This window comes from Accipiter gentilis, chromosome 10, assembly GCF_929443795.1.
Source record: "Accipiter gentilis chromosome 10, bAccGen1.1, whole genome shotgun sequence".
NCBI lineage: Eukaryota > Metazoa > Chordata > Aves > Accipitriformes > Accipitridae > Astur > Astur gentilis.
In genome coordinates, this window is record NC_064889.1 from 35742942 (window position 1) to 35766874 (window position 23933).

A 23933-nucleotide genomic window follows, 5' to 3' on the forward strand; every position below is an offset into this window, starting at 1 on the left:
CTGTGAATTAAGCTTTTTTTTAAAAAAAAAAAAAAAGGATGTTAGGCCTCAAGTGACAACTGTATTTTGAACTGCTACACTGAAATATTTGTGGAATTTGCAATTTCTGAATCACAATAATGTAAAAATGTTTTCTGTTATTTGATAAATTTGAGTTTGTTAGTGAAACCATAAAGGTTTAATTAGGTCTTTGTGGTTTTGTCCTTTCTCTCTCCTCCTACCCACCCCAAGAGATTTATAGGGGCTTTTCATTGACATAATTAGCATGAATCTGTTTTATTGGGTTACATATATGCAGGAAGATATTTTTAACCGAAAGGAGCCAAAAACCATGATAGAAACAAATGGTGTCTGCAGGATATTGTTAGCAGGGGCACTAATTAAAATGCTCAAAAGGCAGAGAACACAAACACCTACAACCCAAAGCTCACAATTGCAGGGTGATTTTCAGTGGGTTCTTTGAAGACTCAGAAACGTTGTTTGAATAGGATTTGTTGTGCTGAAGAGCTGATGTTTTCTCTTCTCTCCCAGGAGCCCCTGAGGCGCCAACCAATGTCTGTCTCATGGTAACAAGCAGTACATCACTCACTGTCACCTTCCAAGAACCTCTGAGTGTCAACTCAGCTGTGGTGACCAAGTATAAAGGTACTGGGTTTAGACATCTTTCATTTACCTTAACAATGTACAAAAATTTGAGGGCTAAGTGACAAAGGTATTTATCTACAAGAGATTATATTACAATGCTAGTAATGTTTGAATTTAATTATTTCCCCATTTAATAGCTGTAAAAGTGGAATCTTCTTAAAAGATTCCCCAAAGACAATATTTTTATTAAAAAAAAGAAAAAATAAATTAACCAAAACCTTTCTCCATGAGTGCTTTGCAGAAGTTTGCTTGACTCACTGTGGTTAGGACATCAGCTCAATGACTGGGTTGAGATGAGCAGTTATAAAACACAAGCTAACTTTTGGTGCCTGTGGGCTCCTGAAATCATATGTATCCTTGTAAATGCCAAACCCACACCACCATTCCTTCAAGGAATGCCTCTGGAAGCTGAAACTTTTGGCAGAGGCATCATACAGCCCAACTAATTAGCTATTCCAGGGCTGCCACATCATTCTTGGAAGAGCAATACATTCGGGGTGGCACCAGTTAGTTGCAAAGTGGAATGAATAGGAAAATGCTTCCATCTGAATAGCGCTGTTGAATAGAAATGGTTTTAAAACAGAATTTCTGTTCCACAGGAAATTGCAACATTAAAAAAAAAAAAAAAAGTTTTATTGAAGATTAGAACAAAAATGAGAAATTTTAAAATTTCCTGTTTAAAGGAACCTCCAGGTTTTCTAAAATGTTTGGAACAGTAAGTTCTTCAGTATTACATGCAGCAATCTGCAGCCTCCATCTTCCAGTGGGAGCCTGAGTCTTTCCACAGGTCAAGAGACTGAAAAGCACTGTTCTGAAGATCTGAGGCCTTCTTTGCTCAGCCCAGGGGAGTCAAGGAGTGGGGAGCCTGAAAGTCCTCTTAGTTATTTCCCACTGTGTCTCTCTTAATGCTTCCTGTTGTGTTTGTTTCTTTGTATTAATAATTAAAAACTCATTTGAGAGGTACTCGAACCTTGGATTTCCATACATATAGCAAGAACACTACTGGCTGACTTGTGGGGCAGTCTATTTCATGTTTCCGTGTGTGGGTGTCACAAGGATTGCATCAACAGAAGAGATTCAGAAAGCCTCAGTCCATCGAGGGTTCAACAGCTCATGGAGCTCTTCTGAAGGTGGCACATACTGGTGCACAGGCTCCACTGGCATCAAGCACAAGCACCCAAAGGACTGCATGAGTTTATTTTGAAAAAGGCAGATTCTCCCTTTCTTTCCCGCCCCTGCTTCTGGTCAGAGATTCCAGTCATCACTGGCTATGCCCAGTAAAATTTTTTTTACAGTATGAGAAAAAAAACCCAGCCTCCCAGACATCACTAAAGCCATCAAAGTGATTCCATTCCCGATAGCCTCAGTAGAAGGGTAAATTACTGTATTACACCTAGTCAGCTGTGCAGTGCTGCAGAAGTGTGATTTTCAAAAACATCAAAGCCCTTTAGGAGCCTAAATCTAATTTCAGCAATGGGTTGGGTTGCCAGGAAACTAAATTTCATTTAAGGGCTTCCTAGTGCCTGGTTTACTTGTGAAAATGATACTTGGGCTCCTAAAACACTTAAGTTCTCTTGAAAATATCAGCCTGCTCTTTGTAATACATGTATTTTAACCAACCTTGAAATACTGTCCACGCTCTTTTTACAATGATTGTTGATATCTTCACAGTAAAGGAAATTCCCCAATAGAATTGATTTTTAAAAATAATTTTCTAAAGGTTGTAGTGTTTTTCTCTTGTGTATTCCTTTGGGTTGAGCCTGGTTTGCACCATGTCAATTCTTTCCTCTTTTTGGTAAGCACAACATTCAGAGACATTTAATCCAACCTGACCTAACTTTCTAATCAGACCAGGTAGCGCTGCCATTGTATTTCGAATTACCCTCACTGGTGATCATTTTATGCTTTACCAAGTTGACAGTTAGTTTTGCCAGAATGTTCTTTTTAAATCTTTTACCCCAGGAGACTTGCATATTTATGGTTAGATAAAAAGAAAGATCATTAATAGCTCCTTTTGGTGACTTTCGGGAATTAATTAAGCACTGGTTGTAGAATTGTTTATTACATTATGGAGTGAGATTCTTTGTGCTAGTTTGAGGGGTCATAAAATGAACCTTTCAAATGATCACTTGCAAGAATGATTAGAACCAGCTAGCAATTACTAACCCTGAAAGGAGAGCTCGATAACATTGTGAGAGGATCTTTTTAGGCAGATATATAAACCTCCTATCCAGAAAACCATCTAAGCATTTTGCTAATTCAGGAACAACAATAAGCTGTTAGGGGTTTTTTCCCCTCAGTACTTTACCATTTCTTTTCCTAAGCAAATTAAAATTCAGGAGCTTTTGCAGCAGTGTTTAGGGAATACCTGCTCATTAACAGAAGCTAATAACGTTCTTTTCTCTGGACCTGAATTATAGGGCATAAAAACTAACATCACTTCAGTTTAGTTTAGTTCCCTAAAAACGGGGAGAAACTGGCAATTCCCTTTTTCTGTGTCATCTTTTTTTCGACATATTTTTTCCAAAGCTTTATTTGCCCAAATGTCATTTAGAAACTGGGCTTGGAACATTATCTAACTGTCTGCTATTTTCCTGTGTGTGATCTTTTCCCTTGTTAGCTGTATAGCTTGCAAATAATAATACAGGAGCATAATACTTTGCACTCACTCTCTAACCACTAAAACCATCTCACTTCATTAGGAGATTTAATTTTAACCACACACGGTGAATGGGTATTGACTTTGGTGTCCCAGCTGGATGGCAGTTCAGTGACTGCATTCTGTTGAGCCATTGCTTTAAGGAACCAGAGTATTCTTTACTTCCTCTCCTGGATTGTTGTTTAATGTTGCAGGCACCATCCTAATGGCTCCCTTCAGCTTCCCTCCAGAGAAGGCTACAGCGTGGTGGTGGCTGACATGAAATGATTCCTATGTATATTGTAACTTAGTAAAGTGTTTTGAGGCTGGAAGCAGACAGGCATAACATAAATCAATAATAATAGTAATAATCTGCTCCATACTAGAGAAAGATTCAAAGCCAGAGACACCTCACCCCAGCCAGTTTTAGGAAGGATGTGAAGCATCACTGTAATATTGAGAAGAAAAACCCCTGCCCTTGGCTAATCGTACCCTAAAGCCAAACTTTACATTCCATTGTGGAGGTACTTAAGACCTGCTTTAGTTTTACATCTTTGAAAACACAATCAAAACGTTCCACACTAGTATACAAAATAACTCGCCACAGTTTGAAGCTAGGGTGAACCTACTCTTTACACTGTCATATTGTTACTGATGTATTTTTATCCTAGAGCTACACTACTGCAACTATCTTGATGCAAAAAATCCCAGCAGCAACATAATCCAGATAGGCACCACTTGATTCCTAGGAACATTCCCAATAGATCCAAGTGGTAAGTGCTTGTAGGGCTTTTAAGAACTGTTGTCTTTCACTAATTAGCCTTTCTAGGGTTCACATATTCCACACAACACGTACATATAAACAAAGCAGGTTTTTTTAAAGAACAAAATTATAAATAATGGCAAGTAATTTTGTTGCACTTATTTTCTGTGCATTTTAAACCCAATTATTATTATGCTTTTACAGTGAATAAGTACAAGTAAACCTTCTCTTGCTGCATAATAATTTTTTCGTCCATTTCCCGTCAGAAGTAGTCATAATAATGCTGTGATCCCCAAGTATAGGATAAGGAAGAAAAATAGACATAGCTCTGATCATTACCTACTGGAAAGGATCACTATGCAATGGAAAATCTCTGTTTATATTTTATTTACAATTTTTAAACAAATATCTATGGATTAAAAATGAAACAGCTTGTATAACCAAAGTTGAGCCAATTTATTTAAGAGCCTGGAACTATTTATGTTTGAAGAGAGAGGAAGAGAAAAAAAATGTCTGAGCCGTGTTTGATGTAGCAAACAGAGCTGATCTTCACTCTGTTTGGATGTAGCTGTGGACTTGGGTGCCAAATTATTTTCCAGATAGCGATGCTAAATTGTCTAGGCTACTTTAGCCCTTGTTACCTTTTTGGTTAGTTTGTTATTTTAGCAGAATATGTCATGTTTGTCAGGACTGCCCAGCTGCCTTCTAGGATTTCTGTTGGATGGAGAGAAGACTTTTTTATTTTCTATGTCAGTGTAGCTCCTAAAAAAAAAAAAAAAAAGCCAGCTTGGGTCAGGAAAGGAGGAGTTATGTCTTGCTTAAATTTTGACAAAAAGTTGTTCCCTGCCTTCCTTCTTCCAAGGCAATTTGTGGTTCATTTCAGAATTTTTTGCATGAGAAAAATTTAAGTTGTCTTTAAATCACTGGTGCAGTCCTAGCTAGATATGCAGTAGCCACAGTGTGTTGCTATTGCATGGCTGCATGAAATGGGTCGGTTATAGGCAAGTACCCTTGTCCAGGAGAGGCTGGTGCAATTTGGTGTTATCATTGAAAGTCTCAACTAAAGAATGAATGGAGCTACCTTTTCATTAAGGGTCAGCACGTGAGTTCATGGGATAAGGAAGCCTGCCAGGCTGGGCCTATATGATATAAGTTCTGTAGCTCAAAAAAAAAAAAATCTGTATTTGAGATTCTCAGTTGACACGTCACTGTCAATGGAAATTTTTCATTGAAAATTTCAGCGTGAAAAACCTCAAAGCTTTTACAAAAGCTATCTACAATATTTGTGTGATTCTGCATCTTTTACTCTCAGGGGTAATCCTTTCACAACCAAATCATCTTATCATATTGCATGGGCTTCTGCTTCTCCCTGTGAGCACATACAAACAGCATATACTTATGTTTTGTAATTATGTATTTGACTTGTCTATCAATAGTTGACTTGCCATATTTGATCAAGTTTGGATTAGTTCCCTAGCAGGATTCCTGCAGTGATCCTTCTAGTACTGTACAGTGGGTTTGACTCCAGACAGGTTTGCCTGGTCTAATAGGTAGGGCTTACATAAAGACTTAAATACATACACACACATATATATATATACACACATATATATATGTGTCCAGCTTTTTTCCCCACTTTGGTGGCAATTAACTGTTCCCATAGAAGTGTCAGAGTAGAAAACAGCAAGTCTGTGCTTTCTTTGATATCTAGAAGAACCCTGCTTATGGAAATGAATGCGTTTAGAAATGAATCTTAGGTATGAAAATGTGGTGCTTTAATATTAATACCTATGCATCTTTCTACAGTAGATGCTATGTCACTGTTTGATCCTGTTCCAGTCTATAGTGGAATTAAGTAGCATTCTGCATTCAACTTGATCTTGAAACCCTTTTCACTTATTATTCAAAGTTTCTTTGTATATTCTGAAACTCTTTCTTTCTTTCTTTCCCCAAAACAGTTCTTACTCCATAAAAAGGAAAGAGAATACATTTCTTTGTAAGACATTTGAATTTATCCTGCTGAATAGGTGTGGTCTGATATTTTTTACAGTAGTTCATTTATGGCATTTTATTAGGTCTCCTGGGCACTTTATTTGCACATTACATTTTGGTAGCTAACAGGACTGTGCAATTTGCCTTCTATTTTTATGCCTAGCAAGTACAGAAATGTATAAATGTTAAAACAAACCTTTCTATTTCTAGCTCCTGTCAATGTCTGTAGTATGTGTTGTACTTAAAATTTAAGAACTACTATTTTTTAAGTTTGCTGTGTATTTAAAACCACCTTTGAACATGGGTCACATGTTGAGTGATGGTGTAGTTAACTAATATAGTTGATCAGACACCAGTTACTCAATTCAATCATTCTTTCCTCCTGCTTTGTGTTTTATAGGAATTTCGAACAGCAGCTCAAGATGAATGGCTATGAGAAAACCCAGACATAGAGGCTCTAGTTTTGTCTGCCTTTGGTGTCTAAGAAAAAGGCTCATATCATGATGTTGCTAAATTTTAGACATTGCTTTACCTTTTACGTTTGCTTTGCCTTACCAAAATTAACAACTATTTTTAAAAATTATTTGCATGTGGCTAAGTGTTACAGCTTCCCATTCATAGGTATTGCATAGAAGAGGTGAATTTCTTATAGTCAGTGGCAGGACTGGAACTCAAGACCTTCAGCTTCCGTCTTGAAGGAGGTTCCTAATTTAGCAGATCTTTTGATTCATAGGTTTGGGAATGGTTCCTCACTGGAGACTTAAACAAAACCAGCATGTCTTCAAAGTGATTGCGGCAAAGTTTCCTGCTCACCACTTTGTCTGAAGTCTTCTCTGGTCCATCATGGGCTTTTCTGGACCAGTTACAAGCATAAAGGGTCTAAAACATAGCCAGTTTGCCTCTCCAACCAAAACCGATACTGTTCTAGTAATTAGATCTGACCCACAGAACTGATAAATGAATGTAAATTTGGAATCGGGCCTTTGGATCTGCTTCGAACTCTTACCTCATGTACGAGCATAAATTGCAGGGTTTACTGTTTTCATGCATGAGTGCCCAATTAGTTCACGCATGAACACCCAATCAATTTATGCATGAGCGCCCAATCAGTTCATGCATGAGCACCCATTTAATTTACTAATGAACACCCAGCTGGTTCACACATGAGCGCCCTATTAACTCATGTCTGAGCAACCAATGAGTCCATGCGTGAGTACTCGCTTAGCTCATGCCCGAGTACTGTATTGGGCTTATATGGCAGGTTTCAGTAGCCAGGGGCCACAGGTGTGGGAGGGGGTCAGCAGATGCTGGGTGCTGGTCACAACTGGCCCGGCTAGCTCTAAATGCGATGGAAAACCCCATGGCTGAGTGTGGAGCCCGTGGTGGAGACAAGGGAAGTTGACCGGAGGAAAGGGGGAGGATAGGTGTTTGGCTTAAGTTGAGCCTGGGAAAGGCAGTGGAAAGGTGTTCACTTAAATATTTGTTTAATTGTTTATGTTTTCTTTCTTCTCATTCTGAATAAGTGATTAGAAGTTTGTGTTAATTGGCAGTAAATTAAATTAAGTAAAAATACCCCAAATCAAGACTGTTTTGCCTGCAGCACCTGGCTGCAGTGCAGTTCTTTAAGTTACTGTAGGGATTAGTTTATAAAGAAATAAAAGCCTTAAATATAATTAATTAACATCTATGCAGCTAAGTCCTTCTTAAAAAATATATTACAGGAGAACCGGAGGAAAAGCAGTGGAATCCCATTAAACAGATTACTTGAGTTAGTGTTTGTGTGTTTATTTTCTTTGTTAACAGTGCTGTGCAGTGTTCTCGTTTGTCTCATACATTGTGATAGATTACTTTTTTGTTTGCATTTTCCCAACTGCTCATTATTAATTAGATTTTAATGTATTATGTTTTGGGAAGAAGCTGAGCCTAACTCATGCATGCTCCACACAAATAAGTAGTCCTTACGTTCATAAGCTTCCCCACCAGCTTTGGTTACGCAGACTAGATGAGTAAAACCTACCCACTGGGAGTGGCAATTTGCAGAATTGGAGACAAGCCTGTTATACCTTTCTAGGATGTGAAGCCTCTGCATAAGAACCCCATTTATTCTCCAATCGCTTTTCACAGTTCCAACACTTATGTTCTCCCACTTTTCTTTCCAAGGCCAGAGCGGGATATGTTTGTCATTGCATTGCAGGGCTGAGACACAAATCTTGGCTGTTATTATAATCCATTGTAGCTTTTTAACCACTGGCCCACATTGGAAGACAATATGCACCCACATGGCACATTTTCTTAGTTATTTATAAAATGTTAGTAAGAAATGTCATTTTCACTAACAGAAAGGAAAAAAGTTCCTTCTTTGTACTGGAATAGCTGACCTTATTACAAATAGATAAAGAATTGTTAGTACTTAGAAAACAATAATTAAATACTTGTGAAAAAAACAGTCAATAATTTTTTTTATTTTCTCTTGGTGAGAATTTTATTACAATGCAATAAAAATAGTATCTTATAAATCATTTATATAATGTAGACTTGCTATAAGATGAACTAGTGAAGCCATGATCAAGCAAAGATGTGTCTTTGGCACACAGCCTGCTGTCATAATGCTTCCCATAAACATCAAGACATAAAATAGAGTATTCTGGCCTGGGTCAAAGGAACATCCAGAAACAGGGCCACAAGAAAGGTTATTTAACATCACCGGTTATTATTAGCAGGCGTAAAAGGTAAAGGAGCCCACAGCTGTTAGGGAAGAAGCTTTACTGCAAGTAAAGTATTTGATTATTAAAAAAAATCTCTGAAACATGTATGATGAAGATTTATAGCCACAGAAGTTTCAAATGAAGATGTGCTCTCTAGGAATAGTCTAGGAACACTCTTCTTGGTACTCTTCTGATGAGAGGCCCTTAAACCCACCCATAGATCTTTCACATTAAAACGCAGCAGTGCTTTATTTACTTCAGGTGGACACAGTGCTGGCTGTTCGCATCTTTTTTATTCCTCTTCAGCCTTATTGACGTTTCTACTGACCCAGTATGAAAAGCCTTGAATAAGTTTACAGAAATAACTGAAATAATAGATAAGATCCAAAATAATGAACACTAGTACTTAGAGCACGTAGGAGCTCAGGTTTTCATTTTAGTAGTATCTAGAAATCTTAGTCCCAGGCCATCACTACACTGTTTTAACTTCTGTGTTTGCACACCAATATGCCCAAGTCCCTTAGGCATTGTAGTAAATCCCAGTTAGAGTCCCTAAACAAACAAATGAAAAGTTCACCTGTCCCTTTTATAAATGCTGTGGCTCTTACCATATTGTCCCTGTCTACGCTCTTACTAAGCCGATGCAACCAATTCCAGACGTTCTACATTAGTCTGCATTTATGGTTGGATTATACCCTTCATGCAAAAAAACAAATCCATGGGAACAATTGCAAACTTCTCGGTGCCAAACATTTGTCTTTTCCTAATGGAAGCACTATGCTGGGATCTCTGTCAGTACTCCCTACAGCTGGTATGACTTGTCTTTCTCCTATCATTCTTTGGAGAATTTCCAAACAAGAGAGAGGCATGACCAAAGCCTGAACCGAAATCTGCAAAAATTGGGTTCCTTTCTTAAGTCAAGCTGGAAAGAACAGTTCAAGACAGCTAGGAGGAGCTGACCAAATACTGCAAACAATGTTCTCCATCTGAGCCGGTGATGCCATCTACACCAACAAACTGATTCTTGCTTTTCAGTAGTGTTCAATTCTCTTCACTTGTGTTATACATCTAAATATTTGGTTTGGCACTTTCATCCTGATTTTATTCACACAAATGGCAGTGTTCAATATCCTTACACCAAGCTGCTAAGACATTATGAGAGTAAATTATTAAAATTATTTTTTAAAGTTCAGCAGGCAGAAAAAGATGGTGTGAAGTGGTTTCTGGTGTTAGTGCTCTCTTTTAGTTTTACATTTCAAAGGAAGCTATTGAACAATGCAATTATTTGTTTGGAGGCCCTTGGAAACACAAGCCCAAGATCACAGTGTCCTTCACCCTAGGCCCTAGACATGGGGAGGAAGGGAAGGAGAGAGAATCTTTGCTGCTTAAGTCTGGGTTAAAAGTTGTAGTGGCATAATACTTTGCCCAAGGTCACGCAGCAAGTCAGTAGCAAATGCGCGAATAAAACCCAGAATCCCAGCTCAGTACGCTATTCTGTAGACCCCATCAATTTAGCCAGAGAATTCATGTCCCTCGCTTTAATTAATCTACTCAGTAATGCAGTGAGTAATTTAAGTGCAAGCAAAAATAATGCCAAGAGAAGTGACAAGTTCTAGTGTGGCTCGGGCTATTTACTTGACTCAGGAGAAGGTGCTGAGTGAATCTACAACAGGGTCAGGAGGTATTTTGTGCCTTCACTTTGTCTATTGTCGCTCTGTCAATCTCTGATAAGCTGTTTAAGGCATGCTCAGTATAACAGATAGCGAGTAGAAAAGAAACAGGTGAAAATAAACTTCTCCCTTTATTTTAAAGTGCATGAATTGAGTATTAAAAAAAAAAAAAAAAAAAACCAACTTGGCCACAAGTAAGTTACATAACTTAAGCCAGTCTAAAATTATGTGCCAGCAATTTACATGAGTTTTATGTAACTGTTTATACTGCTGTTTATTTAAAAATTACTACTTATCTTGGCGACCGCAGCAACACATCGTGCATTTGCTAGTTCTGGAATACAGGGCACCTTCATTAAAACACATAGTCACCAATATATTAAACACACAAAAAACCCCTGCTCTGACATAACGTGAAGTGTCAGATGGAAAGCCGCAACAGCAAAGACATTCAGCGTTCACGACAAAGCAGCCCTTTGGGGTGTTCAGAACAGGACTGGAATACGCTCCATCCTTAATTCACCCAACAGCTTTCAGGTCCTTTACAGCACAGTTGGTACAGTCTACAAGACCAGCTCTTGTTCCCGGGCTCTTATAAAGGACCCTCTTCATCCTCAGGTTTTTATATTTGAGCATTTTTATATGCAACTTCTAAAGTGCTGAGGTTAGCTAGCCTTTTGTTCTTTCTTAAAGTCCCAAGTACTTTAGAGTTACACAAATGGTTGATATTTTTTGTTTACTGCCAGAGCAGTCTCTCCCAGCACTCTCTCTCAGAAAGTAGACAGAGATTTAACAAAATCTTCATTATGAGTTTCTCATGCACAAAGTTACATAATTTTTAGACCCAGATTAATCACAAGGGTAAGACCATGGACATGTAGCTTTTTATTGGTACCAGAAAGTGCTATATATATCCCACATAGCCAGAAAGTGTGAGCAACGCTGGCCTAATAAATGTTATATAGGACATAGGAGTTTGTCCCATGTTGTTTTGGGGTCTGCTGAGTGAACAAGATGCTCTACCTCTCCTTGCTTTCATTTTCCCATCTATTAAATAGCAACACTGGTATTCACAGACTTCTAAAATGTTTAAAACCCAATGAACGAGTGTGGTAGAATATTATGGATTATCTTTAGACAACCATTACAGTAAAAAGCTGAAACCTGGCAATGTATAACAGGAGATATAAACTTCATTGATAAATGATTTAAGTTGATTTGCATTTCTTTAAAACTATATCATGTCATCCTCTTCGCACTTCAATCAGTAAATTCATGGGGAAAAACGTTTGTTAAAATCAAAAGTAAGCAAAAAATATCCAAAATTTGTTATGAGTTTCTTTATGACAGATATCATGAGTCAGAGAATTACATTCTGTCAGAAATAGCAATGTTTCAGTGTATCCTGTTGATATGTTTTCAGTAGTACTTTGAAACAAGAGGGAAAAGAAGGCACTGTTCCAACACAGCTGTTCAAAAAATATTTATTTTTCAGTTATGGAAATTTTTATTGAAACTGGGGGGCAGGGGATTTTCCAAATGTGAAGTTTTTAAATATATATATATGTGAAAATTTGAGTAACTTTGTATACACCATCTTGTTAGGCAAATATCCTTTAAAGGGGATGGTTCTCAATCATAATGATAACCATAACCTGACCCACAAACTAATATCATATTCCTATGTTTTCAATTTCATGGGGCTCAACCACCACACGGTAAGCTAAAAAAATAAGTGCAAAATGCTGGCAGTACTTGGCTGTATAATGAGAAGCACAGCTGAGCCCCGGCCTAGCAGCCAGTGAAAATTCAGCTGGTTGAGGGGATCAGAGGGGTACGCAGCCCTCCTCAGGACCTTGTGAGAGGACGAGCAGTCTCGGTCGCTCTCCCTAGCAAGTGGCTGTCCTCCAAGGGACTGGGAGATCACGGTGTCACCCAGCAAGTGGATGAGGGAATTGCCCCGGCACACGGGGTTCCACTAACAACATGAGCTGGGGCAACAGTTTGCCCTAGAACGTCAGAGCAAAGCTGTGATTTATTATTTCAAACCTCACTTCCTCAGCTGTTCCTAAGATGGCTTGAAAGGCAACGTCAGCCTTTTCTCCCTTGGTAATTCAGCGGTCCTTGATTATTCCTGAGAACTGCCATGCTGTTGCTTCTCCTAATACTAGTATCATGATGTTCCTGCTGTACACATGCTTGCAAACGTGTAGGATTGCAATCCTGTTTAGATTAAGGCAGTTAATTCCTTTTCAGACAGTGTGTTAGGATGTCTAAATATTAGGGGCGCTTTTCTAAATGCCAGAATACAGGTGGAAGGGTTGAGAAAGAGACCCACATCAAGAACAGGGCTGCAGCGTTTGTCTGTGTAAGCTACCCAAATTAAATATGCCTCTTGAACTACCAGTTTATATTCAGGCAGTCTCCAGTCCATAGAACAGCTAAAAATTTGGGAACCTCAAAAGCAGCTTAAAGCTGCTTATTTCAGCCTTGGCTTTTGTTTTGTGCTGCTTAAAGTGCAACCTTACCACTGCCCCTCATGCTGAGAAGCACACTCAGTCATGCCTGGGGATTTCAGTGAATACAGGATTTGTTGGCAGAATCTGTCTTGAGTGACACTATCTTGCTTTACAAGAATCTTTGAAAAGAAAAATGCTCTCTAAAGTGACTGCAAGCCTGTTGATAACACGTTCAGCAGTTTGAACAGGGTTTCTCAAATTTATCCTTCTGGAAAACAGACAACATGGCTAAGTTTGCAGCGTGTATACAATGTCCTCAATGATTTAATACAGTGGAGTTATAAACCCTGAAAATCGTGGTTTACAATGGAAACTCTGACGGGCCATCAAGTTCAATGGTACTTATAAGTATTTCTGTAATTAAGTTGTCAACAAAAACCTACAATACAGTACCATAACACTCTCTACATTTTCATACTAATGTACAGAGATAGCTTCCACTAAAGGTGGCAGTAATTAGGTATTTAAAACCCCTGGAAAACTAGAAAAACATACCCTGAAAAAGTTCAAAGACAATAGACGAAACCAATATCCTTTTCATTGCAGAAAATACAAAAATGTTGCAGAACATGCTGTGCATTCACAAACTGCAATCACAGAAAAGGAGCATTTAGGAGAAAGAAAAAATGAGTTGTGCTATTGATACTTGGCTATTTTAGAAAAATGTGTTGGCAGTTAAATGTTGTATATGCTGAGCAAAAAATTCTATGAAGCCTTTTTCTTTTAATGTGAAAATACTAGTATGACACAGCCAGAAGATGAAAATTCCACATGTTGAAATTAAAATACCTATACCCTCTGCTCTGTTCTAAATTATTGACTCCAATACTAATAAATATGCACATAAAGTATCTATAAACTATTTTGTGAATTTGAAAGGGAAAGTTTGGGGTTGAATTCTCTACTTTGGTGTAAATCCAGTAAATTGATGAGACTTTCCCATGTCTACAGTAGAATAATTTAAGAGATTAATTTCACTATGGTTTTCCTGAAAGTTTGAGTCTTAAGGTACAAGTTACTAAATCCCAGAGGTACGACTCTGGGATTAACCTTAACTCTAATCATGGTACCTGTCATTAATAAAGCATAATTTAAGAAAAAGTGGCTGTTTTCCTACCTGCAGCCTCCAGTTCCCCACTTGCATATATTCTTTTTTTTTAAAATCATCTAGTAGTTTTTCATGGTCTGTTTGATACTATTTTACGTGTACATTCATTTTTGCAAGTCCTGAGGAAGAGTACTGACAGCAGGACTACTAATTTCATAACCCCTTAAGCAGGAATATGAGTTGTCTGTACAAGTTGATGGGAGCATTTTGGTGAAGGTACCCATTGTAATTTAGGCTGTAGGATGGGTTGGGAGGCATGTGTCAGTCCAGCACCACTTAATTCACGTCAAAATTGGATACCACTTAACAGGTCCTTGTGGAGCTCTGTAATTTCAGTGACCACAGCAGCATCAGGCTTGGACAAGAGAGCCAGAACCCACTGAAACCAATGAAGAGACTCCAGTGAGTGTCAGACTTAGTCCAAGGAGGATATTTCTATACAAATTAGCCAAGGCTAGGTGATGAGAGTTTTGTGGACCTGTAGAGCCAAAAGGGCGCTCTGCCCATGCCTGCCTATGCAGATCCAATTGCAAAACAGTACTTTTTCTTGGTTTGGATGCATAAACTGCCAAAGGGCATTAGCAGGTCCAAATCCTCTACCTACTCTTTTCCACTACTTCTCTTTCTTTAAACAGAAATTGTTTAAATGAGGGCAAATGTTGACTGAATGTAATTTTGATTGCAGTGTATTTTTAAGCATTCTTTCCTGAAAAGCTTTTGAGCAATATTTTGTTTTTCTCTCTCATACACAGGGATATAATTTAATTATTGTGTGAATTTTTGCTAAAGATTATTGCTAAACATGACTTTTAGTATCCACATGGAATGGGAAACTGCTAGGAGAAAAGTTAACCTGTGAGTGATCCAAGCGCTTTGACTTCTTTGCTTGGACTGGTATCTGATTTGATTTTCTCCTGATATTTCTTTCCTAGTGGAATGGAGCTCTTCAGAAGACTTTTCTCCTTTGGTTGGTGAAATAATTATGGACAATCTTCAGTCTTTGAGGTGCACCATCACGGGTCTCAGAACGGTAAGTGCCCAATGACTTATTTAGATCTTGATGCCCCCTGCCACCCCAGTGATAACAAAAACATTGATAACTTGCATCCATGCCTGTTGGTAATATGTAGAGTGCCTTTCTTCTAGCAACAAGTTCCACTCACTAAGTATATGTCTGGTATCCATAAGACGAAAGTCACAAAGGAATAGACAAACAGCATGAACTGTTTTATAAGCTGTCATGCTTAGGGGAGATCAGAAAAGACTGGAGTGAAAGCTGCTGTTTTCTGGATCACAGGGTAATCTTAGTGCAGATCAAAGGCTCGTGAAAAACCTAGTGCTGACTCTGATGACCAGTAGCTAAAATAACAGTTCTTTCTCTTCTACATCTTCTGGGAACACAGATGTTAATGGCAATCATTTAAATTTTTGTTATTTATTTTTGTATAAATGTTTTACACTGGTAAGAACTGGGCCAGTGATGGAGAAAATTGATGAATTCTTAAGCAGAATAATTTTGACCACATGTCTGAAAGTCTTTTTCCTACAGTCTGTTAAGGACCATTTGTGCAAGCAAATTTTGATTCACAAAATACTTGATGAAAATAAAGCTTGCTCAAAATACAACTATTTCCACTGGAAACATCATAAGAGGGGCCCGATCCAGCATCTGCTGAGCTGGAGCTTTTCCACTGAATTCACCACACAGTGGATCAGGCCTACAAAGTTATAGTAGGGGGAGGTATGCCTGTGACCCTTGGACAGTGCCCCCAAAGATGGGCTCTCAAAATGCGAGAATTAACTTTAAAGAGTAATGAATAGGCACAATATAAAACCCCCTACATAAAATAGAAAAAAAATACTGTCTTTTTCTAGCTTTTTATCTGAAGAAATCTTTGATTGAAGCACACTGTCTTTCGGGGAGCTGAGCCACAATATGCATTTACTCTGTTTCACGTTTTCTAACAAAACAGAGTAACTGTTCTTGAGTTAAAATCAAGCAAGCTTGCACAGTCATTTCCATAGACACATGTTAAGAACAGTGCTCACTGTGTGTTTGTCTATACTCTCCAAAGTATATAACACATTTAAATTAAAAGTTAGACTCTCAGAAGTGCTTTCCGTTGGCCTAGATTTATGCATCAAAATCAGTGACAAAGGTCTGACTGCTTTCAGTGGCAGCCAAACGAAGCTTCTTCCATCGCTGTGCTGGTAGAGAGACTCCGCTAAATACCACAGGAAATGGGGGAGTCCCTGTTCCTGAAGCCTGATTGCAAGAGTTCCCAGGGTTTGGCTTTGGTAGAAGAGACTGTGGTTTGTCAGTTGGAATTGGTGTGTTCTGTTAACCCTCAGCAGATCACGTGTCCTGCGATCTTTGCACTAGGTTTCAATCTGTCATGGTGCATCAGCTAATGCTGCTGAAAGCTATTTAAGTTTTTCAAAGAAAACATCTTTGGGAGGGACTGCTTTCCAGTTATTACAGCCAAGAGTTTGAGTCAAGTGACAGTTTTGACTCCAGTTGTTTCCATTTGCAGGGCCAGAGGTATTATGTCCATGTTTCAGCATACAACATGAGAGGATGGGGACCTCCACGCAAATCTACTCCTGAATACGCTTCTCCTTCAAGTAGGTTGAGTTTCTCTACCCTCCTAGTTTGACTAGTGGTGTTGCTTCCTAAGAATTTCTCCCTCTTCAAAGAACAGAAAAAGACAAATATTCTGGAGTTCATGATTTAATTGCCATGTCATCTAGGAGTGAAATAAATAAATAAATAAATAAATAAAACTCAACTCCTTCCACCCCCCAAAAATAAGCAAAATAATCATATATGTATATGTATATTTATTTGTCTTATCTTTTATTCGTCTCCAGTCCTTTGACAGAACATTGTCATCTAGTCACTAACACTTAAGAAAAATGAGAAATATTTTGACCTTCATTTCTCTTAATAGAGTCCTGCTATATAGAACCTCATTTGTCAGTACATGAATGGATCAAAACCTGAATCTGAACTGCTAGAACAAAAACACTTACATGTATCATATGTGATTTTGTATTCTGCCTTGTAGCATTATAGAACCCATTCGCTGGACCATTCTTACACTATCCTGTATGTAAAATACTCTAGTGTGGACATGCATGTTGATAGTATCTCGCCTGTAAAGACTAAAATGTTCCAGACATGTCCAAAAGCCTTTCTTTCTTTTCAAACCTATGACAGGCTTTCTCAGACTCCATTAGGACTATGATTTTTCATTTGTAATTTTTAATCTATTATAATCACATTGTATTGTTAGTTGCTTTTCCAGACTTAGAGTTCACTGCCAAACTGGCTCAGCATATTACAGCTTTCCTTGTATTGATTAATGCAGTAAAGTGGGACTTTTCATTTTATTGCATTAGCACTTGTTTTTATTAGGCTAATGTAACAATTTAATAACCTTGCATGCTAATGTGAGAAAATAAAGCAATCTGTACCTACTCTCAGTAGTCATAATGGAGAGGGTTGGATAAATGAGGCTCTTGCAATACCATTGTCCTATTTTGCTTCAGTCTTGCTCTTTTTTTAGCCCAGAATAAAACCAGAACTAGGCTAAAGAAATACTCTGTTTGAGAACAAAAATGTGCTACAGTCGTGGGACAAAATTCTACTCATGGCTATGTGGATAACTCACTACTTTGGAGTTGTTTTGAATAACTTAGTGACATGCAATTACCTTGGCTATAGGCAGGTATAACAACACAGGATTTGGCCCCACAAACCAAAAATTTACATCAGCTGAGATACAGACTCTTTTACAGTAGCTGCTAGTTATTCCTCCTAGCAAGATAGGTGGCATTTAAGACCGTAGCTTTGTACGATATGAACTTTTCCTTTAAGCGTATTGCATTGTCTTCCTTGATTATCTCTTGCCCACTGTTATTAACCTTCTGAAATCTGACAATATGTGCCAGTGCCAAAGCTTTGGGATGTAAGGAAATTTTTCCTGCAGATTTCAGTGGATCAACACAAAACTATGCAGAGAATTAAGTTCATTTCCCATGTTTAGTGTCTCAGGGATTCTGGGCTTTAGAGTAGCAGAAAGTCCTAGACTTGCTGGCATTAGGGCCATGTTGTCATGTGCAGCTGCTCAGAACTCAGTGAAGTCCCTGCTTCCACCAGGGAGAGCAGTACCATCCATGGGAGTACTGCTGAAGTGCCTGGGACAATCATTGTGCTGGTGTGTCTCTGAAAGGCAGCCAAGGTAACAAAAGGAGTCTTTTGGATTTCCCTGTAGGAGAGCGGGAGCGTCACTTGATATATATGGGATTTTCTGTGAGTTTACGGCAAAGAGAAATGTTTCCTTGTGGATATATATGTATGTTTCTTTGTTGATGAACACAGAAGCATTAGGCATAATCAGCACACTGTATATAGGTAGCTGGCAAGAATGTGGTATTTTCATTAAGTATCCTTAGTGACACATGCTCAAGCTTTACAGCAAGTGACACCATCAGAGCCTAAATGCAAATTCTTTCATTAAGTAATACTAATGTCAGAATTATAGCTTGAGTGACAAGATGCTATTTACCACTGCGGTTACTGGGGGCAGAACTTCTTTATCCACGTGACTGCCTTCACCACTGGTTTTGAAAACTAGCAGATTTGTGCTTGGCAAGGAGGCAGCAACCTGAAATTACACCAGTGTTGCATAACAAAATATGGCCCTAAGCTAAAAATTAAATGTGAATACATTAATACTCTACAAAGCTGTCTGTAACAGCAGCCAGAAGAATATGCAAGGGAAATGAGAGCTTCAGGGCTTAATCCTGATCCATTCCAATCGCAGAGCATCAAAGGTTAGTGACATCCTTGGAGATGCATCCGTGTGGCATGACAGTGAATGCTTGCCACTATCCTCCTGTATCCCCCACGTACACAGTAGCAGCCTGGAAAGCGGTGGCCAGTGTTGTGCAGCTGGTCTGTGAAATCATAAGTAGACAGTAACATTTCTAGGCTTATTCATTAGCATGTGAGTGATGGACAATGAGATAAGCTGGTCTGATTTGCATGTCATTTTTAAGGTAGTCAGCAATCTGGAGGCTCAAAAAGTTTGGAAACCACTGGGATAGAGAAATCATGAGGTTGTTTGAAACTCTACCAGTTTGATGACACCAAAGCACTTTGAGATTGGTGAGTTCCAGTTGGCTCCTCTCGGCTGCTCACGGGAGATCTAAGAACTGGCCTCCCTACACAGAGCTATAAATGCACCTGGCCCTTGATCTCTGCAATAGCATACGACATGCAGGATAGCCACTCTGCAGCTGTTGCAACTGCCTACAGGCTCTCAGGATAGCAAATATCTTCTCTTTCCACCCTTTCATGGGGCTTACTCTAGCTGCTATACTAAATGGCTGCAAATACATGTTTATATCCCTGGCATAGTGAGCCCATTGGAAGGAATGCTTGACTCCAAACTTGCACTAGAAACTAGATCTGTATATTTAGTGAGTGAGCAAACTGTTTGTTGGTGGCTGTGAATATGTACGTGGCCTCTATGCCACCAAGATGGAAGCATGTCTTGCAGACAGATTTCCTAATACCTTGACCCATCATTACTTTTAGTCAGGAAACTGGTGCAATACTTTTTTTCTCAATATAATGTAAGTAGAAAAATAGTCAAATCTGGAATTAAAAAGCTCCTCTCTGATACACACAGTTTCATCCTCCTATTTGCGATGAGATTGTTTTATTTTAAATCAAGACTGAGATTGCAGCTAGCAGCAAATGTGTGAAAACAGTCTTTTGTAGGTTGAAGGTACGTGGGACAGAAACCGCAGCTTCTTGCCTCACGAGTGCAGTGCTGAGCAGACTGTAGACTCTAGGGCAGGGATTGCCAGCGTTTGTTCAGGTCTCTGCTGGGACCAGATTTTCAGAAGCGAGTTTACTCAGAGCATGTTTCTCTGGCTACAGAGCTAGCTCTGGATGCAGGAAGATGTTCATTCCCTGCTTTGCAAACGGTTTCCTGTATAACTGTAAGAGAGTTATTTAGCCTTCTGGTGTCTCAACAAAACGCAGAAGGAGCAGTAGTGTGATCTTGGTGAGGTACTGAGAGTGTCCGTATGGTAGAGGCTGAGAGCAGCTCTGACACTACAGCCACAGAGACCATTTATGTACTGAAGAGAAATAGCCATTGTCTAGTCAGTCACTACAGGAGCTTCTGGGAGCTGATTGTGAGCTCTTTGTTAATAATCATTATGATTAATTACCTAGCCGGCATAAGGCAAAGGAAACTTATTGTACAAGTAACAACAGCAGACTTAAAAACAACTGCCATTTTTTCCCGCGTGCCCAGATGTAAAACTCCTCTAAAGCCAAGAGTATCAGAGGCAAGAAAATATTTTAAAATCTTCTCCTGCTCCTTTGTGTTTCATTTCTGTTTATTTCCTTTGTTCAATAGACTGGAAAGACTGCAGTGGAAGAGAACCTCGGCACAGGGGACACACTGAAGCACTGGAACGTCTCCTTCAGCAGGTTCGAGCAGCTCATCAGCATTATAATTGCAGAGGTAAGGATAAATATCTATGTGGTAGGGCACCAGCTGAAGCCTCTGTGGCGCCTGTAATTTTAGCAGTTTTCTAACTAGGTCATACCTTCTCATTCATCAGGAAAAGAAAGATATTAATATTGGCCCATCTGGAATCACTTTACTGCACTATCTTGCTCTTAACCCTTGAAATTAGTTGGATGAAAACATCTGAAAGCTAGAATGCACACAAGCACAGACACATCCTTTCTCTCTGTGTACCCTACACACCTATTGATTTGTTTTTTCCTACAAATTAGTTTCACACAGGATTCCACTAAAATGTTTCAAGGATCTCTCTTTTATTTTTTCATATAAAGAAATACTTTAGAGAGTTAACAACTGGTTTGGATCAAAAGAGGGGACTTGGCTGCCTTCAAATGGAAGACACTAAGTACTCTACTGGACGTGATGCCAATCTATAATGAAAAATACTTGCACAATGCAGTGGGAAGATAAGATTGCTACATTTTCAAATAGAATGGATCAAAACTAGGAGAGAGTTCGAATCTCAGCCAGCTCTTTGCTCTTCATTCATGAGAAACAGACTGCGCCTTTAATAGCTTAAGAGCCAAGGCAACAGCTTGGCATTCTTTTTAAAGCATATATAAAAACTCCTGTTCTATATGGGTTGTTGAAAAGTACTATTTATTTTCTTAAAATAAACTTCTAACTGGAATAATGCTTCATTGCAAAGGAACTTATTTTAAACTGAAAAGTTGAACTACCATGAAGTTTTCATTTTTCTTCACCTAGTATGACTGTTATGTCAAGCTTCATCAATTGATTTAAAATCATAGAAATACTTAGGGCTAAAATCATCTGGCTGAAATGGAAAGATGCAGCCTTTGTTCTTTACATGCAAATATGTCACTATCACGATGATCCACAGTCTGCCACAACCCATTGTAACCATAGCAACTTAAACTATTCCGCTATGTTGCTTGGAAAGGGAAATGAGATATTGCAAGAAAATGTTGTTTCTCTAATTAATATTCAAACAAGCATTAGCACTTGCAGGTGGTCTTGGTACTGAAAATACAGATGATGTATTCTATCTCTTACATAGCTTTTTCATTCTATTAAAGTCTTTCTTCCATGGTACAGTATTTTCTTTCTGAAGTTAGTGCATATCTCAGGTCTTTCAGGCCACTTGCCTAGTCAACAGGGAATAAGTGATGGAATAGCTGAGAATATTCTTCGTATAAATTGTTTAACTGGCATACCAGCCCAAAACAGAAGCAGTTATAAACAACATGCAGAAAATCCCTGCTTTTGAGAATCTGACACCAGTGCCTGGTTCTTATAAAATTCCACCGCTGCAGAAATTAACCCCAGTCTCAAAGCAAAGCACAGACAACTCTGTTGTTGATCTCCCTACTCCTTTTCCTTAAATAATAAATAACAACAAGTAGAAAATCTGTTTAGCTCAGAACGTTTTCTTGCATGTCTGAAAGAGGATGTGGGAGCTTACACGCAGCAGTACTACACTGTGGAGTCAGCTTGAGCAACACCCTTGCCTCTAACCAAATAAAAATCTCATAATTGCTTGTAATGCTAGCATTACACAGTAGTACATTTTGGATAAATCAGGATTGTAAAATAATAGGAGAGCCTTTGGAACTTGCTTTAAATATACGACTGATGTCAATCCCTTGTATTTCAGTAATTTGGTAGAGAATCAACACAAAGAGTTCGCAGAAAAAGTAAGAATGATGACATCACTTTGACTCTGAAATTTGATTCTGGTATTTATCGACCTGAGTGAAATCTGAGGAGTCTGATCAAGGATCTGAGATAAACTACTGTATATGACTGAAAAGCCTCAATAATGTCTTTCACTTCATATAATACAGAGGCCTGGGCTAGATTCTTAATTAATGTAAATTAGCATGATTTGACTGACATGGATAGAAGTCAGCATGGATCTGCTGTTACACATAAGCTGAGGACCTGTCCAGGCATTTATCCATTCTTTACCGTGCTTCTCTTTACCACACTCTTCTTTGATTATACGCTAATATTGTAACCTCTGTTTTCCTCATTTGTTTTAGAGATGTCAGTAAATAGCTGAACATTCTTTGTAGAGTATCCTTGAATCTGCTTACAACCACTGATTTGCTGTGGTTTATAAATGAGAGCAGAATCAGGCTCTGCATGAATTACAGCCAGGTGAAGACAGGTCTCAAACCTGGGGTCCCGGCACCTTGGCTTTTCACTGAGTGATTCCTCTGCAGGATATCACACTCCTGCTGCTCAGGCTGAAGAAGAGTGGAGGTTGAGTGCAAAGGAGGTGGAAAAAACTGAGCATAATCGATCCAAAAGGCCTGAGATTACTTGGATAACATAGGCAAAAGCCTCAGAACACAGAGGAGCTAGAAGAGCAAGGCTGCGTGCTAGTGCTCCAGCGTGATCTGGGAGGGTTAAATTGCCCAGATTCCACGAAGATCTCTTGCCCAAGTCTGTTCATTCAGGCTTTGCACTGCAGCCTGCCTTTTGCCCTATGCTTGCATTTCAGGGGCTGAAGAAAACAAGCTTACAAAAATACCAGGAAGAATACATTGGAATGTACAGTGAGTTTAAGAGCTTTTGGAATTAGATCAGCTGTTGCTTTTGAACCTGCTCTGTGATATGATGAAATCTCCTAGGGAATTACTTAGGAAGCTTTGCTTTCATATGTTTAATCTTCTGGAAAACCCTGATGATTACAAACAACAGTCATCCATTTGTCTTCATAATACCATGCTACAGACTATCATAACTGAGTTACTACAATCATACGTCCTGGCAACACTTCAAGTATATTTTTTAAGTATTTTTTTTTCTTGTAGATCATTCTTTCTAAGCATTTCTCAGTGGATTAAGTAATTGTGTGATGCTTCATTAAGAAAGGAACCCAACTCTTCAGTAAAATGCTTACCAGATATTTTCTTTCTGAAATTTGGTTGAAATGTGTTTTACTAGACAAGTCAGAGGTGAAATAAAAATGTTCTAATTGTAATTTGATTCACAAGCAGAGCACATAGTTTCATTGCACTTAACAAAGAGAAGGATCTCTGATTACACGGGGCGTTTAAAATGTTTAATTGTTTGTGAGAATATAAAAAAGCAGGCTTGAGAACCAAGCCATAGGCTGAGAAGTTCAGGTAGGGAATTTAAGAAGTTATAGTTTCAGCTGTTGAGCATGACTTTGTAATCCAAAATATACCACCCAGTAATATGACTGTCATGCCAATAGCTTCTTCAGGAGATACAGAATTTTCCTTTGAAAGACATCCCACCTTGAGGTGAGGTAATACAGAATCTATCCTGGTGTCAAGCTATTGA

At 38.7% G+C, this 23933-nt stretch overlaps 1 protein-coding gene across 1 annotated transcript in view; it reads left to right on the forward strand.

The window, feature by feature from the left end:
- The window catches only part of ANKFN1 (ankyrin repeat and fibronectin type III domain containing 1), a 62409-nt gene that overhangs the window by 13327 nt on the left and 25149 nt on the right, over positions 1 to 23933 (forward strand). The window contains exons 4-7 of the mRNA XM_049811768.1: positions 532 to 645; positions 14973 to 15070; positions 16575 to 16665; positions 20481 to 20588. Of these exons, the coding sequence (XP_049667725.1) occupies positions 532 to 645; positions 14973 to 15070; positions 16575 to 16665; positions 20481 to 20588 (411 nt within the window). The remainder of the gene's footprint in view (positions 1 to 531; positions 646 to 14972; positions 15071 to 16574; positions 16666 to 20480; positions 20589 to 23933) is intronic.